Source organism: Magnolia sinica, chromosome 1, assembly GCF_029962835.1.
Source record: "Magnolia sinica isolate HGM2019 chromosome 1, MsV1, whole genome shotgun sequence".
NCBI classification, from domain to species: domain Eukaryota; kingdom Viridiplantae; phylum Streptophyta; class Magnoliopsida; order Magnoliales; family Magnoliaceae; genus Magnolia; species Magnolia sinica.
In genome coordinates this window covers 12,729,511-12,748,213 of record NC_080573.1, presented here as the reverse complement: position 1 = coordinate 12,748,213, position 18,703 = coordinate 12,729,511, and the positions used below count along the sequence as shown (strand labels likewise).

Sequence of the window (18,703 nt, the reverse complement as noted above, 5' to 3'; positions counted from 1 at the left end):
GGAGGGTTAGAGAGGGAGAGAGAGACACTTTGGGATGAGCCGGGTCAATTGCCGTGAAAAAATCAAGAGATACTTGAAAATTAGAATTTTTTATTATATATATACTTAAATCTGAGTTGAGTGTGACTGAATCAAGTTTTGGATCAAGCCGGCTCACCCTACTCACTTGGAGCCAGCTCACCCATTTGGTTAGGATCCAGTTGGGTCTGAACGAGTGGAGTCTGCCCGTGCCCGGTAATGCTCACTATAAGAACGGCCTGGATCACGGAACTACGGCACTACGGCCCTATTTCGGCAACCCGAAAACCCGAGCTCAGAACATTATTCCTCGACCCATAAACCCCAAAACTTTATTCACAATTGCCGAAAATACCCTTCCTCCTCCATTAACCACACTGTCAACGGAGACGGACAAGGTTCTGAGAGTAAGGCAAGGTCATGGAGTTCGAGAAGAGAAAGGCCATAGCCCTTGCAGAAATGTCCTCAGAAGAGAGCGATAAATCACCCAAGGGCACGTTAGATGCACCCATAATCCCTCTCCTTAAAATCCTTAACCTACACCCTTCCTACTTCACCACCAGCTCCTGCTCCGGCCGCATTTCCATCCTCTCCCAACCGTCACCTTCTCAACTCCTATCTAGCAATACAAAGAAGAAGAAAGCTGGTGGAGGATCCTGGCTCTTCATCACCCACGATCTGGCCCACCCTGACTCCGTCATCGACGTCCTTTTCCACAACCCATCGTCGCAGCCGTACGCTGCTGGGACTTTGGTTTTCAGGTTCGAGCCTTTCATTCTCGCCGTTGATTGCAAGGAAGTAGCGTCTGCGCAGGCACTGGTCTCCTCTGCGATCTCCTGTGGGTTCCGAGAATCCGGTGAGTAAGCCATTTTTTTTCCCATTGTGTTTACGTGGTCCGCTTGTTTGATTGTATAGATGGTTTTCTGTTCCGATCAGCGGGGCACGTGGTTTGGCAATCCAGAACATTGGTATCTCGTGTCTCACCGTGGATGGACTGCTCCTTAACATATTGATTGGTGGCTTATTGTTAGACGGTTTATGACAGGAATACGGCAATGATAAACACTTAGGGGTTGTTTGGATGCCTGAAAGTTTTTAAGTTGTAAGTGACTCTCACCTGAAAGTGACTTACATGTGAAAGTTACTTACAGGTAACCTGTTTGGATGTAAGTTGTAAGTCACTTACAGGTAAGTTACATTTTCTGTTTAGATAACCTGTAAGTTACTTACACGTAGAAAGCTGTATATTCACATCGAGCATATCTTAGATTGGGGAATCGTTCTAAAATGTTATAATCATATAAAAAAACATGGGATCAAATATGTTATTTTGTTAAGCCCATCAAGATGAATATTTGAGATAATTATTAAGCTAAACCAATCATCAAGTGGGCTATAAAAGTGGGCCCACGAATTCAAAAAATCTATAATATGGAGTAATAACTCAATTTAAGCATTGAGAATAAACTTAAAAACATTAATAGAAAATCTAATAATTAAATTACTTGCATTCCAACTGTGCAATCTGATGTAATTTCCAAGGGCCAGCGCATCATCAATCCCACTCTATCATCAAAGTGTTTCTCATTCTCTAATGAGGAGTTTGATGCTTAGGATCTAAGAGATTCACCAACACTGATGTAGATCGTTAAATTACTTGCATTCTAACTGTGCAATCTAAGAGATTCACCAACACTGCGAGTACATCACAGGATCACCAACCACAGGCCACAGTGAGACCAACCAGATAAACGATCTACAGGATCACCAACCACAGGCCACAGTCCCTGACGGTTTCATGGGATGCTGCATCACATGGTCTGTTCGGATTAGAGGCCCATGACACGTGTGAAAAAATACGCAGGTGCGTATAAGTGACTGTTTGGATGCCGGCGTACTTTATAGAGTAAGGCCAAACCACTCCCGTTTTCAAAGGAGAAAAAAATGGGTAGATGAAACCCTACCATTTTAGGAGGAGAAGAGACAGAAGGCAGTAATTGCAGCGAGGGATTGCAGAGACGGAGAGAGATTTGGTGGGTTGGTGCGTTTCTCCCTCTTCCCCTCTTTTTAAAAATCTGACCGTGTAGTGACTTACAGGGAAGTGACTTCCCACCCCATCCCCCTGCAGTTTTGTAGATTTGTCTGTAAGTGACTTACGGGTTGTAAGTTACTTACAGGGATTTTCTCCCCCAAACACCACTGTAAGTGACTTCCTGTAAGTCACTTCCCACTTACCCAACTTACGAGGCATCCAAACAGGCCCTTAGGGGTCGTTTGGATGCCGAAAGTTTTTAAGTTGTAAGTGACTCTCACCTGAAAGTAGGATGATGCGGGACATGGAAAATTAAATATGATATGCAAGATTGCAGGCTTAGATCACACCAATTCCGAAACAATCACACAAATTCCACATCCCACATGAAAATCCAAACATTCAATCAAAGGGGAATCTATGCGGGTCCAAGCCGACACAGTGACTGGACCAATAAAATTATAAACCAAACAATGTCAAAGGGAAATAAAATCAACTACTCATGCATAAAAATCAGTCCCTAATCTAAGGGATTCCCTAATTTCAATTCAAGGAACCCTAAGGTGATAAAAGGGGCAAATCAATTAGGGATCATGTAATATAGGGTTAGGATTCATGAAAAAATGACTATGAGAGGATAAAGAGGATAAAAACCTGAGCCAAAAGATGATTCCGCGTGTGGACAACAACAATGGCCCAGAACGGACGTGCATGTGATCCCGGCCGCACGTGTGTGGGGCCCACTATTCAGAAAAAGGCCACCTTGGCCTTGGTGGCTAGGGATGGACTCCAAAACCTCCAAATTTCAGCTCGATCCGATGTACGGTTTGTGCGTGGTGCTCAGCCGAAGTTTCAGCTCGCCTGCGGGCCGAAATCTGGAAACCTGCTTCAAATCTGATGCAACAAAAGGACAAATTCGAAGTACGGATGGTGGGAGAAGATGGAAAAAAAGATGATGGAAGATGGGGGTGAATTGGGATCGATGTGGCTTCGCACACGGTAGTTAGCCCTTCGAAAAGGGAGGGCTTCGCACCCACTTTTGAATTCTTCCACAACTCACGAAGAGAGCAGAAAAATAAAGCGGAAATTTTTTTATTAACTTCAATGAATAGAACTACAAGGGGTGCCTATTTATAGGGAGAACCCTATACCCAAAAACTCGCACCATATGCGACACCTATTACTTGGCAATTAAGTAAACTAAAATAAAAATCAAACGAGGAAATCTAAAGCGTTCACGATGTTCTAAATAATAACAATAAGCAAAACCTAAAATATAAAACCAATCCGATGAGTGGGCCACGATCATGAGATCCCATGGTGGGCTTTTCTTGACTATCGGGCCACTTTTATGAACCAAAACTTGTCTTCTGCCTATGAGGAACTCTCTGGACGTCGTCATCGAGCCGGATCGATGGTGGGGTCCTCCTGCATGCGTACGTGCGTAGGGGCGCGTGAGTGCGCGTGTGCGCGTGATGTCCCCATCAATTCTCCCCGCCTGCGAAGATTTCGCCACTGGAGAAATAAAACTCTAACCGCTCTAGGATGTCGGGATCAAGTCTCTGAAGCTCCTCCGAGTGCGCCTGCTCCTTCTGCACGTTGGGTGTGATTTCCACGTGAAACCCGCCGTCCGACGTTGAAACTATCTCGATGGTCCTGGATATCCTCTATTTCCTTTTTGGGTGCGTGAAGGTTAGGTATGGGAGATAGAGGTGGGAAAATGAGTCGGGAAGGATAGGTATGGGAGGTAGAGGTGAGAAGATGGGTCGGGATGGGTAGGTATGGGAGGTAGAGGTGGGAACATGGGTTGGGACGGGTAGGTATGGGACGTAGAGGCTGAAAAATGAGTTGAGAAGGGTAGATATGGGAGGTAGAGGTGGGAAAATGGGTTGGGAAGGGTAGGTATGGGACGTAGAAGGCTGGAAAAATAGGTCGAGAATGGTAGGTATGGGAGGTAGAGGTGGGAAGAAAGGTTAGAAAAAGTAGATATGGGAGGTAGAGGTTGGGAAAATGGGTTGGAAAGGGGCCATGGTTCAAGGGATAAATATGAGGAATCGGGATGGGTGGGCGAAGGGCCGGACAAAGTATCAGGTGGTCCCCCGAAAAGTAACTAAATCCTCCACATCGGATGTGAAACTAATTCCCATGGAAGGTGGAAGATCTATCTCATACACATTGAGACCGTTTCGTTTTATAATTTTGACGGGTCACGCTACACGCGTGTAATTTCTGACGGCCCTCGAAGGATACCGCTCGGGCACGATGCGGACCATCACAGAGTCCCCAATATTGAATCCTTTGAAACATTTATACGGGTCTCTGTATAAAATGTGCAATGTTCATTATTAGTCATGATCTTCTGATTTCTTGATTCCATGAATGAATGTGATGCGCAAAAGACTCTGCAGACTCGACGGCCTATGGGACGGTGACATAGGGACAAGATTAATAAGTTTCCTAGGTTTATAATCGAACGACTTCACAAGGACTTAGACATGTGGACCTATCAACAAACTTATTCAACGTGAACTCGGTTGTAGGTATTACGATGTCCCATATTCGGTGTGCTCTATATCCTTCCTAGGGGACTCATCCAGGTAGATCATCGGGAAAGATATCACGTAACTCATCCATTACCTAATGGCCTCGGTGGGTAACTCTACACTAGCCGGTGCACTCTCTCCAGCCACAAGGCCACACATGTTGTACCCCTCAAAATAGTGGTCTTTATGTCTCTCATGGGGTGGGTGTCCGGGTGCACACCCATAATTGATTCCTTGACCAACTCCATTCATTAGTGTATCCTCCAGGCCACTTGCTTGAGATTGGACATTTACCCCAATGGTGGGGTTTGTCCTAGCGATGGTCTTTAGTCGAGTAATGTGTACATCAAGCTGTTCACAGCATTGGTCCATTTCCAAGCGCTTAATCATAGACTCCAACGTCTGAGATATCTTGTTTAGTGACTCTTGCAATTGTTCCATGTTTAGTGTAGGGTGCAAACCGAAACTGCGACCCGTACGTGTGGGCATATAGTGACTTGCTCAACCTAAAGACCTTCTATGACAACTATATGCGTCTAAAAACTAAATGACCCTACGAGACTCTATATGAAGGAGACTACACACTGTTACTAAAATTCAGCTATATATGATGGACTGAATGCATGAAGGACTCAAACTAAACCCTAAATATGTTGTGAATTCCCCTACAAGAACCCTAGGCTCTGATACCAAATTTGATGCAGGACATGGAAAATTAAATATGATATGCAAGATTGCAGGCTTAGATCACACCAATTCAGAAACAATCACACAAATTCCACATCCCACATGAAAATCCAAACATTCAATTAAAGGGGAATCTATGCGGGTCCAAGCCGACACAGGCTAGGACTGGACCAATAAAATTATAAACCAAACAATGTCAAAGGGAAATAAAATCAACTACTCATGCATAAAAATCAGTCCCTAATCCAAGGGATTCCCTAATTTCAATTCAAGGAACCCTAAGGTGATAAAAAGGGGCAAATCAATTAGGGATCATGTAATATAGGGTTAGGATTCATGAAAAAATGACTATGAGAGGATAAAGAGGATAAAAACCTGAGCCAAAAGATGATCCCGCGTGTGGACAACAACAATGGCCCAAACGGACGTGCATGTGATCCTGGCCGCACGTGTGTGGGGCCCACTATTCAGAAAAAGGCCACCTTGGCCCTGGTCAGCTAGGGATGGACTCCAAAACCTCCAAATTTCAGATCGATCCGATGTACGGTTTGTGCGTGGTGCTCCGCCAAAGTTTCAGCTCGCCTGCGGGCCGAAATCTGGAAACCTGCTTCAATGAAGAAATCTGATGCAACAAAAGGACAAATTCAAAGTACGGATGGTGGGGGAAGATGGAAAAAAAAAAGATGATGGAAGATGGGGGTGAATTGGGATCGATGTGGCTTCGCACCACGGTAGTTAGCCCTTCGAAAAGGGAGGGCTTCACACCCACTTTTGAATTCTTCCACAACTCACGAAGAGAGCAGAAAAATAAAGCAGGAATTTTTTTTTTAACTTCAATGACCGAAAAGAACTACAAGGGGTGCCTATTTATAGGGAGAACCCTATACCCAAAAACTCGCACCATATGCGACACCTATTACTTGGCAATTAAGTAAACTAAAATAAAAATCAAACGAGGAAATCTAAAGCGTTCACGATGTTCTAAATAATAACAATAAGCAAAACCTAAAATATAAAACCAATCCGATGAGTGGGCCACGATCATGAGATCCCATGGTGGGCTTTTCTTGACTATCGGGCCACTTTTCTAAACCAAAACTTGTCTTCTAGCTAGGAGGCCCTCTCTCACCGTGGATGGACTGCTCCTTAACATATTGATTGGTGGCTTATTGTTAGACGGTTTATGACAGGAATACGGCAATGATAAACACTTAGGGGTTGTTTGGATGCCTGAAAGTTTTTAAGTTGTAAGTGACTCTCACCTGAAAGTGGGGGTCGTTTGGATGTTTGTAAAATCCTTAAATTGTAATCTGATTACAGGTAAGCGGATTACAAGTATAAAGTGTTTACAGCCTATCTTTTTTGGCTTTAAGCTGTAATCTGATTACAGGTAAACAATTGTCTCTTTATAGCCTATAATCTGGTATTCGTGCACAGCAGAGCTTGGAGTGGTAAATCCTTTTAAAGTCATCAAATGACATGTAAAGTCTTCATTTAAGATAGATCATTGGGATAAGCCCAACTCAATAAAGCTTGTGGCCTATCCTTACGCTAAACCAATCATTTGGTGGGCCATAGAAGTTGGCTCACTAGTTCAAATTCCTTTTTATCATGAGAAACTATTAAATATAAACAATTAACTATAAATTATTAGCAACTAATAGGTTTAAACATATGTCTTCAGTAATCCAAATAGAAAACAACTCTTAAGGGTCTGCTTGAATTGGATTATTGCACATTAAATAAGTTATTATTATTTACTTATGTAATTCATTAGAAATGCCTCCACGTAACATAGACAACTACACTGTTTGGAAGGCTTTGATGCTAAAACCGAGGAAGGAAAATATGATGCCTATAAAATTTGTGGGGCCCACCTTGATGTATGGACTTGATCCACACTGTCCATCCGTTTTATCTGCTCATTTTAGGGCATGAGGCTTAAAATAAGGCAGTTTTTTTTTTTTCCAGAGGTAACGGAAACTTGATTAAAAAGAAAAGCAAAGAAACAGCAAAGCAAAAACAGAAAAACAGCAGAAAAAGGGAAAAAACTCGCTGAGAAAGCGAGAAGAAACCCCTCAGTTACAAAATAGATTGCAACCTTGGAGATTAACGAAAATGGAGGCCCATTCAGCTCTATGATGATGAACTCTGAGTAGAACTAAGTCCGCCGAGTTGGAGATGTCATTAAAACATCTTCTATTTCTTTCTTCCCAAATAGACCACCAAACTGCCAATAGAGCCATTCTCCACACTGTTTTCTTTTCCTTGGCAAAAGTAGGGCCATGCCAAGCTTGGAGAAGCCGGTCCGTCACTTCAGGGAAAACCCAGGTAATATGGAAAGATTTTAAGGTTGCTGATCAAACGTTGGAGAAGAAAGGGCAGTGAATGAATAAGTGATTGATTGATTCTTCATTATCCATACAACAAAGACAAACGATTGTGAGAATCACGCCTTTTTTCCTCAAATTATCGATAGTCGGAACTTTCTTCTTGCTAACCAACCATCCGAAAGCAGCTATCTTGGGAGGGACTTTATACTTCCATACTTGAGTCGACAATGAAGCAATGGGAGAAGAGTTGTTGTTGTCTAGGGAGGAGAATAAGGAAGTAACTTAGAAGTTACCAGCTCTGTCCAATCTCCTGCGATCCTATCCACGCCCAATATCTCTATCTTACAACTGTTGATACATTGGAGAAGAGCCAAGAATTCTTCAAGCTCCCATTCTTGAAGATTTCTATGACATAAGGGATTCCAAACGATATCTTCTCCACAAACAGAATAACATTCAGCAATCTGAATGTCATGCTTTGGGGCGAGATGAAAGATGTTCTGGAATCTGTCTTTCAGCGCCACTTCCCCCACCCAAATGTCTTCCCAAAAATGGATTTTACAACCATTTTCGACAGCGAAGAAAATACCTTTGAAGACATCCTATAGAACAGATAGACTGTCTTTCCAAACAGCAGAAGTTTTGTAGGTTGAAAGCGTGATTGGACCACACCATAGGAAACAAGGGGCGTTGAATGCCTACAGTTGAAAACTTCCTGGGGTCCACAGAGGTTTAGGTTGAAACTGATATTTGTGTTCTCTTTTCATCCATTTTTGTGTAACCTTATGAACAAGTTGGATGATAGATACACATCCCTATGGGCCGTGAGCTACATTTCAACTTTCAACAATGGACATCATTAGCCTCCCTGTTTCCTGTGGTGTGGTCCACTTGAGTTTGTAATATGCTTCATTATTAGGCTTATGCCCTTAAATGAGTTGGTGAAATGGATGGACGACCTCAATTAGACACATACATCACAGCAGGACCCACAAATTTAATCAGACGCAATCTGCCAATTTCCATGCATACAATCATGTTTTTCAAGGCATAATTAACTTGCTATTTCCATATCTTCCAAATGACTATGAAGAGTCATCATTGCTGATTTACTGCTATTTTCCATGTGGTAATTTAATCCAAACAAACCCTAAATGATGTCGTAAAGGAAAAATCTATAACGGAATATTCTTCTCCAGCCATATATGTCTAAGCTCAAGCTCAATATTAAGAAAAAGACTAGATAAATTAGGTTGTCTTGCAAGATATCCGGAGACCTTTCATATCATTTTTTTGTTGACAGTTGCAAGTCTAATCTTTGCATCATGCCCCCATGGGGAGTAAGCTTTTTCCTCTTAGGCAGCCTTGGATCCAATGTTTTGACATTTGGAGAGCGTTTTCTCCTACTTGTTTAGCCTGCGAATGTCCCCATTGAGATGCTATCGTCCAATGGTGATATGATCCAAATCCTCCAAACAACAAATCCTCCAAACAATAATGAAGATATTGAAGTATCATCCAATGGGTGATGTGGCAGGGCTTCTTTTACAAATTCGACAACAACATTTGTCATGTTTCTCATAGCATTGTCTTCTTCGAATATAATCTCCATATCGTGATAGAGTGGAAATGGTTTATGTTTTTGCTAGCTTTTGGGTGTGCTTGTAGAAATAAAGAGTAGATATTATATTATCTTCAAAAGAAACTCTATAATAAAAATATGAAAGAATGTAAAGGGTACAACTTTTTAAAATTTTTTTTAAAAATTAACCTTGATAAATTCTTTCCAAACATCTTCCTCTGCAATTATGCACAGACGTTCCTCGTCCCAATCGAATCCACTTTTGTTCAATGCTTTTTTTTTTTTTTTAAATAAATGAAAATTAGTTTTTTTTTTTTTGAAAGATAACAACTATATTAAAACAGAAAGGAAAATACAAAAGAGGGCTAGAGGGGTTGCCAAGGAGGCAACCCGGACTAGACACCTTGAAAATTAAGATCATAGCACTTTAACACTTTCGACTAGGGGTGCACGTTGAACCGGTGGAACCGTGTAACCGGACTGGAACCGTTGGATTGGTCCGGTTTGGTCCGGTTCGGTTCCGGTTCCAAAATTTCCAGAACCGTTGGTTACGGATCGGTTCCGGTTTAGAGCCCCGTAGAACCGAACCGAACCGTGAACCAAACCGTAAATCCGAACCGTCGACCGGACTTTAGTTTTTTTTTTTTTTTTAAAAACCCTAAATATATTAACCTCCTTTAGTGCCCTACCCTTGCGCTTTCGCCAACTGCCGCCCTCCCTTTGCCCTCTCTCTCTCTCTCTCAGTCTCTCTCCCTCTCTCTTTCTTTCTCGCCGTCCCAATCAGTGGCAGCCTGCCCCTGCCCAATCACTGACGGCCTAGGTTGTTTTAATTTTGTTTGTGGACTGCATATTCCTTATGTTTTGGCCCAAAAATCAGACCGATCTGATCATTGGCGTAGAAAAGAAAAGAAAAGTCGCCCAAAACAATAACCAATTCATAGTCCCACAACAAACCTAGTGACTACCATTAGGTGGGCCCCTCATTTTTTCATTCCAGAGCCAAAACATCATGTTGATCCAGTCATCACACCGATAAACAAGCATGTCCCACCTGATGTACAAACCAACCGTCCGCATTCAACATACAACCATGTCCCAATTAGTGATGAAATATAAAGAGAGATGTTGCAGTGGAGCTGGAAGATCTTGCGAGCCCAGAGCCATCTATCCACAATACACATGACATGTAATTACATCAATCATGACCTTCCATATAATGGGCCCTGACATAATGACAAACATTTAACAGATGCACATTGATGGGATGATCCAATGGCCTTTAAATCAACAACAAACGGCTAGGGTTGTTTTCTAGCTAGCCCCACTAGATGGTTGGTCCCCCTTGTTGACACATGCAGGCAATCGAAGGACGGCCCATCTAGATGGACCAGTCATTCATGGTCCACTTCTTAGTAAAATCAAGCATGTTTTTGTTACAAACGCACATTATAGTGTAGGATCTTTTAAATTACAGACAGCGGGAACACAATAGAATTAAAACAACCTTTAGGCCAAAACCGTGGACCCGATCCGGAACCGAACCGTTTTTCACGGTCCGGTTCCGGTTCTAGGGTACTAACCGTCCAGTTCCGGTTCCCGAAATCATGGAACTGTTAGGAATGGTTCGGTTTCGATTTCACCCCAGAACCGGACTGAACCGACCCGTGTGCATGCCTACTTTCGACTGGGCCGCCCATTCAATAACGCGGCGTGTGGCCTTTGAGACAATTGTGGGGGGGGAAGTATCCCGAAAACATCTGTTGTTCCTCTCTTCCCAGATAGACCACCAAACAGCTGGAATCACCATCCGCCACACTCTAGTTCTACGCGTATCGATCTAGACTCCATGCCAAGCTTGAAGAAGACTATTAACCAATTCCGGGAAACACCAACTGACGCTGAATTGGGAGCAAAACTCAGACCAGATGGGGAGAGTGAACGGGCAGTGGATTAGGAGATGGTTATATGATTCCTCGTTTCTCATGTAGCACAAACATACATTAGTCAGGATCATCCCTCTTTTCCTCAAATTATCCATCATCAAAATTTTTTTATTACCTGCCAACCATCCAAAGGCATTGATTTTTTGGGGGGACCGTGTACTTCCATAAGAATGTGAAGAGGGGCAGTTGCACGCTGGATGACCTCTCCAACTCCTTATAGAAAGACTTGACCGAGAATGCCTTAGATTTGTCTACAGTCCAGAGAATGGCATCTTCTGCAAAGGGAGAAGGCACCGCTCTATAGATATAGGCTAGGAGATCAACAAACTCCTGGTATTCCCAATCTTGGAGATTTCGCCGACATCGCACATGCCACACAATTTGACCGTTGTCCACAGAATAGCAGTCAGCAACTTGCGCGGCTTTATTTGGGGCTAGGCGGAAAATGCTTGGGAACTTTTCTTTGAGAGGGGCTTCGTCCAATCATCTGTCTTCCCAGAAGCGGATTCTGCCGCCTTTGCCAAGCTCAAAACTGATTGCAGTTAGGACCTTTTTCTTCGTGGAAAGGATCCCTTTCCATAAGGCCGATGTGTGATACACAAAAGAATCTTTGGACCACCAACCACACCTCGATTTGCCATACTTACACTTGATAACCTGATTCCACAGACTTCTATCATCCACCCCTAGTCTCCAAAACCATTTCCCGAGCAACACCTGATTTCTTTACCCCCGCTCCACCAGATTGACATTAGAGGCAGACAGACTTCCAATTCATGAGATGGAATTTGGTTCTATCCGACTTACCATGCTAGAGAAAATCCCTACTTAGCTTATTGATGGAATTGATTACCGAATTGGGGCAACAGTAGATGGACATGAAATAGAGGGGGAGGTTGGATAAGGAGGCCTTGATCAACGTGAGGCGCCCACCTAGAGAGAGATATAGTCATTGCCATCTGGCTAAATACGATCCCATCCTGTTAAGAACTTTGTCCCACGCTGCCTTGGGAGGCTTTCCTATGCACAAGGGCAGGCCGACGAAGGAGGTAGTGAGGGAGGTCGCTGCACAGTGGAGGGATGAGGCCCAGCGCTCGGTTTCAGCTAAGTCCATATTTACCCCCATCAGTTTGGATTTAGACAGATTAATCAATTAGCCTAACGTTGCTTCAAAACATCGAAGGGTCATCCGCAGGTTATTTACGAATTCTTGAGAAGCATCGCAAAAAACTAAGGTGTTGTCAACAAACTATATGTGGGATATTAGGGAGGGAAGACCTTTGATGTCGATTCCTTTCAGGATGCCAGCGTGTTGACCTTGATGAAGCATTCTTGACAGGGCCTCACTAATGAAAAGGAAAAAGAACGGGGATAGGGGATCCCCTTGCCTTAGCCCTCTAGAAGAACGGAAGAAATCTCAAGCAGAACCTATGCACTCTCCAATCCACTGTCTCCATTTGGCTGGGAATCCCATACGATTCAAGAGATACTGAAGGAACCCCCAGTCCACCTGATCATACGCTTTTTCGACGTCGAGCTTGTAGAGGAGGAGTTTTGATCCTGACAAGTGGCTTGAGTGCAGACATTCATTAGCGATTAAGGTGCAATCAGTGATCTGTCTCCCCGAGATAAAAGCGCATTGATTAGCGGATATCAGCTTGCCGATCACCTTTTGTAGCCGAGCAGCTAGAAGCTTTGCCAGGATTTTGTATGGACCCCCTAAGAGACAGATCAGTTTGAAGTCCTTGAAGGCTCCTGCTCCTGGGAATTTAGGGATGAGGGCAAGAAAGGAAGCTCCAAGACTAGCCAATAATCTGCCCCTGGCATGAAATTCAAGACAAAAGGCCATGACATTCTCCTTCAGAAGCTCCCAGAACGTCTGAAAGAAGCTGATTGGGAAGCCATCCGGGCCCGGAGCTTTATCTCCTCCTAACCTGAACACTGGCGCTTTAACTTCATCCTTAGAAAAGGAAGACTCTAAAAGTAGGGCCTCTTCTTCTGAAATTGAGTCGAAGTGAAGATTATCCAACCAAGGCCCGTGCCATCCGTCAGATTGGAGAAGCGAACGGAAATGCTCTACTGCTGCAGAAGCTATCGTGTCTCGGTCTTCTACGCGAACTCCCTCCGTTATAATGCTGCTAATCTTGTTGGCTTTGGCTCGCATACTAGCTATACTGTGGAAGTATTTAGTATTCTTATCTCCCTCCCTTATCCATTTGGCCCGCTAAATGAAAATTAGTTGACAAAGTGTGTAGTCAATTCATGCAGTTATTTGCATCCATAGGGACATGAAACTGCTTTACAACCTCATTTGCTATCGCATTCACTGTAGACGCCTTAAAATCTTGATCGCTCTTAACTCCTAAATTTACTTGCTCAATTAGAATGTCCACCATGCATTAGTCCATAAATGTAGTCAAGTGATGATTGATTTTTGACTGTTGCTTGCTTTTGGTTGTTGTGACATTCTTAAATCTCAACATATAAAGGCATGATAAACATGATAAAAAAATCAATTGCAAGCAAAACATAATAACTTGTTACTCAAATATTGAGACATTCATTAAGAAAAATAATTCACTGAGAAAAAAAAATAAAATCATTTATTATAATATAATCAATATTCTATCATAATGAAAAAAGATATTGAAATATCTTCAATTAACACATTGTCTAGGTTCTCTGTTGTCCGACATTGCCTTGTAATGCTTAACATAAAGTTGGTTCAGCTCAGTCTCTCCTTCCCGACTCTCACCACTTCGCTTTGAACACTAGCTAGGTTAGGCCTTTCTTTGATAACTCCATCTAAAGACGTCATAGCCATTTTCATTTTTCGCATCACCACGGACATCTTCACCTTCCTCATTGTTTTCATTTATTATTTCTAGCTCAGGGTCTACATCCTGATTTTTGTTCACAAAATGATTATGCTAGATATATCACGCTGCTAGTATCCTCATTTTTGTACATAATGTATGAGCTGGGGTTGTCTTTCATATTGGAAATTGTGCCTTTAACAATACTCTAAAGGCATGTTCTATGGCGTTTCGTAATGATGAATACTGAAGATTAAGCAATTCCTTCACATCGCTTGGTTAACAGCCCTACCTAAATTCCTTAAGTTGATATTGTACCCCATGAAAGGGTGCTAAGAAATTAAGCATGTTTAGAAAACCAACATCCACTAGGTAATATTTAGCTATTTACTTACGAGGAGAATAGAGTACGTGCCTCTAGATATTAAATATCTAATCTTTGTATTTATTACACGTTGGTGTTGTTAAATTAGTACCTTCGGAACAACGAGCTTGTCTCTCCTTTTTTGTCAGTACTCGTGAATCTGCAACCGACTCTTCCCACCTAACAAGAACATATTAAAATTTTAAATCAAAGGAGCAACTTTCCAATATATTTTGGGAAACAAATCTTTTTCGGTTATGTCACTTGGGTTGTTATTTCGTGGGAACTATTATTGGAATATGTGTGCCATCTATGACTCCAACACAACCCTACATAAAATAAATCTCGCGATTTGTTCTACTACTTTATTCATGAAGTGCATATAATTGTGAAATTGAAAAGACCTACATGTTCACCTGAAAATATGGGAAAAATATTCTAATGTCTATTATTTCAGGAGGTACTTTGTTTTTGGGTGGTTTAAAAAAGGTATGATGCAGTTTGATGATTCTGTCAAGTACTGTATTGAAGTGGCGGCTAATTATTTTCCCTGAATGATTGAAATGGTGCTGCATTACACAATTCTTGAAATGATGACTAAGGGGTTATTTGATTTTTCATTTCCATGGTAAATACCTAGGAAATAGGTCATTATCACTCATTGCTCACGTTTGAGAATAGATGAGTATTTCCGCCTTGAAAACCGATCCAAAAAGGGTTGTCTTGAGTTTGTGTGCCTCACTGTGATGTATGTGACATATCCACGCTGTCCATATGTTTTACTAGAACATTTTAGGGCATGAGCCCAAACATGAGGCTAATTCAAAGCTCAAGTGACTCACTTCACAAGAAACGGTGGCTGTAAAACTTGGACCATTGAAAGGTTTTTTTTTTTTATTATATATAATTCAAAGCCCCAAAAGATTGTTTATTTGTCATTTAGCCCATTCATAAGGTCACATAAACATGGAGAAGGGAAGACACAAATATCAGCTTGATCTAGAACTTTTGGGGCCCCCAAGAAGTTCGTAATGATAGGCATTCAATTCTCATTGTTTCGTGTGGTGTGGCCCACTTGAGATTTGGACTTGCCTCATTTTTTGGCTCATGCCCGAAAATCATTTAACAAAACAGATGGACGGCGTGGATAAGCCATATACATCACAGTGGGCCCCCACATGAAATTTACACCCTCAATTTTAGCATTAACAAAGCAAAAACGTCAACATCTGCATTGGGAGTAGTGTTAAAATTACATCGGTAAATAATTATTACATATTTCCTAGGTATTTACCATGTGAATTAAAAAACTAACATCTCCTTGTGTATGTAGATACATTACTAATTCTTATTCTAGAGATATTCCGAATGTGCCACCCATTTCATACTTATTTTCATAATGTCTCGAAAGTGACTAATGACCTCCTTACGCATACGAATGTAATCGTAGCATGTGGACCCCAGATCATTAATAATTGCAAGTACGGATTGAGAGCCTGTCCAATCTTGCCGATGTTCTTGTGCATTTTGATTCATGTGGTTTTCCTTATACCAAGATGCTATCATTGCACCAGTTGTGACTGCTACAACTAATATATTAATTGTTATATCTGCCTCTTAGTCCGAGATGTCCGAGTCTTCTGAGACAGGAATTCGTGCCAGAAATGTCTTCATTCTACATATTGACCTGAGGTCGGGAATGTGTGATGGTTTATAATTCCATTTATTGGAAATACAATATTTGCATGTTGGATCGTCCATCATAGCATATTGGCCCCACCTTTAATAATTTTAACTGAAAAAATAACTTTGACCTAACCAGTGCAAAAGAAGAAAAGAAAAGAAAAGAAAAGAAAAAGGTTGGCCAATCATTTAGATAAGACATACATCATGTGGACCCTGGTTGATGCTGATTTTATACAATCAATGGATTTAACCATATGATAAGCGGCAAGGATGTGAAGTATCTACAGATTAAACTCTACAGGCATCCAAACAACCCCTAATTGAAAAATAATTATATGTTATATGGTTTTCGCATGGTGGTCCTTTAAATGTGCATTGGATCTAATGAACGGTGTGGATTGTTTGATCAGGCTATCCAAGTGCCCCAATGCAAGTAGGATTTATTATAACTGCTCTAAGAGCACATAATCATTGCTTATTAAAAAACGATAGTGCTCAGGATCATCTACATGTGTCAGCCACATTAGGCCCACATGTAGAGATGATCCGATGATAGAAGTCATCCAGGTTCGGCTTGGAACCATAGGTGGGGCATATTTAGAAACTTACACTCAATTGATGATTTTGACCATCGAGATGTGTACATGAATATGGACAATTTAATTTTACTATCTAACATTCATCTCTAAAAATCAATGGTCCAGATCATCCTTTCATTGTGATTATGTGACCACAGACCATTTAAAATAATAAACTCTTAGGTATAAAGGAGTGTATTCACCGCTAACATGAGGAACAATTTTATGTGCACCACCTCAATTTTGGCCTTGATCATGAAAATCAGGCCAATCCTCTCATCAGGTAGGCCACACTTTTGGAATCAGAGGACAACTGACAATCGAACTCAACGTACATGTGTGGCCCATCTTATAAGTAGATCAACCTGATTTTTTTAGATGTGGCTTACATGTTGCATGGTAAATGTCCTGCAAACATAGCATGTTGGTGGGACCCATGGGGTTTGCATGAAATGTAAGCAATTAGCATGCAGCCGGCTGTGGGTTGTCAGTTCTGGCCCATGCACGGCTATGAAAAACATGGCCCATGTGGACTCTCATCACAATAATGGACATTTTTATGATGTGGTTGAGTTGCTTAACCCTTAGAGGAATCAACGGCCCTGAAGCATCAAGATATGTATAGTGTCCTAATGCCCAATCCATACGGGGCCCATGGTTTAGGGGTACGCAATGTATCACACCCTTGGTATAAGGATAAATATCGGTTATTACATAGGATATATCAGTTGTATCACATAATGTATCGTTGTTGTTGGAAAACATGGGAACATTGGGAAATTGGTTTAGTGTTTCAATGAAACTTCAGGGATTGTTGAAAAAGACATCAATACACACTTAGAAATCAAAACATTACAAAAAAAGTGCCTAATATATGTGCTTTCCAACTGAAATAATGGAAGTATATTCAAAGTCTATTTATATAATTTATAAATGTAAGTAGTCATGTATAGAAACATAAGCAATACATTCAAAAGCAAAAGAAGAATCACTAGATTGGGTTACACGTTTAATTTTATGTTTGGATACAAAGATTGCAACTGATTTGTAAGAAATTGAGAAATTTTGTTTTTTTTATCAATTTTCCGCAACTTGACCCATCTCCCCAAATCTCGAAATCGAAGTTCCAAATCCATAATTTTCATGGAAAACATGAAGAATCATAAATTTATAACCATTTGACACTGGTTTAACATGATTTACAATAAAAACATGGATCGAAATTTGAAAATGCTCACTGGATCAAATATGTGGGATATATCGGCATTACTTGTGTGTTTCATATCGCACAAGTGGGATACAGGATATATTGTGGGATATATCGGCTGATATTGTCGATATTTAAAACATTGGTGGTACGGATATTCATGTGATGGGCCCTACCGCGAATGGAGATGCTTCGAAAGTCTTCTAGATAGGGTCACACTAGCCATCAAACTAAAAATCTGAACAACAGTGAGACCCGTTGTATGCACAACTTAGATCACCAAGCCATGAGCCCCACTTGTACAAACAAAAAATCTGAGAGTACTAAGAGTTGTTGGCCCAAGCATTGTATAATTCAGCAAGCACAGATGGAAATTGAAATATACACTGTTCAAAAGCATGATGGATATAGATATGGCCCACATACACACCAATCCACAATGTTCATCCATTTATTGACCATGGGCCACCCAATTCACAGTTGGAATTATTGGATCCAAACAATTGATGGCCATCAAAGGTTATTATTAAAAAGAAAAAAAAAAAAAGGATGATGCTGTCAATGGGTTAGGGCCAAGACAAGAATTTTCAAAACCGTGCCTAAATGCTATTGGGGTGCATCTCCTCTGCAGGCTTCTTGAAAATGCTTCCCTATGGCTGCCTATTGTAGTTTTCTTTATTATAAAATTAGTACTTATAGGCACTAGGGTATTTTGTCTTGAGGCCTAGGATAATCTCAGCTGTTGGATTAAAAAAAAGCCCTATGATGGAGTTAAAATCTAATGATCTACTTAGTGGGCCATGCTGGCTCTAGGCTGTTGGCTGATAATCTCTCAGATGGACCATGTGTGTTGATAATCTCTCAAATGGACCACATGTGCTGATTAACGGTTGGAAATGAAGGAAATTAAAAAT

The 18,703-nt window shown here is 41.4% G+C and overlaps 1 protein-coding gene across 5 annotated transcripts in view; it reads left to right on the top strand.

Annotated features, from left to right (window-relative positions):
- The first annotated feature begins 275 nt into the window (after positions 1-275).
- Positions 276-18,703, top strand: part of LOC131240207 (tRNA wybutosine-synthesizing protein 2/3/4) — a 48,344-nt gene continuing 29,916 nt past the window's right edge. For 2 of the 5 annotated variants that reach the window (XR_009168656.1, XM_058238327.1), the window contains exon 1: positions 279-874. Coding sequence is in view for 2 of the 5 variants with exons in the window: in XM_058238327.1 (XP_058094310.1) it covers positions 439-874 (436 nt within the window). In the remaining 3 variants the exon portion in view is untranslated. Of the gene's footprint in view, positions 875-18,703 lie in introns of all 5 variants that reach the window. The other 3 variants (XM_058238341.1, XR_009168664.1, XR_009168658.1) reach the window with 3 other exon arrangements.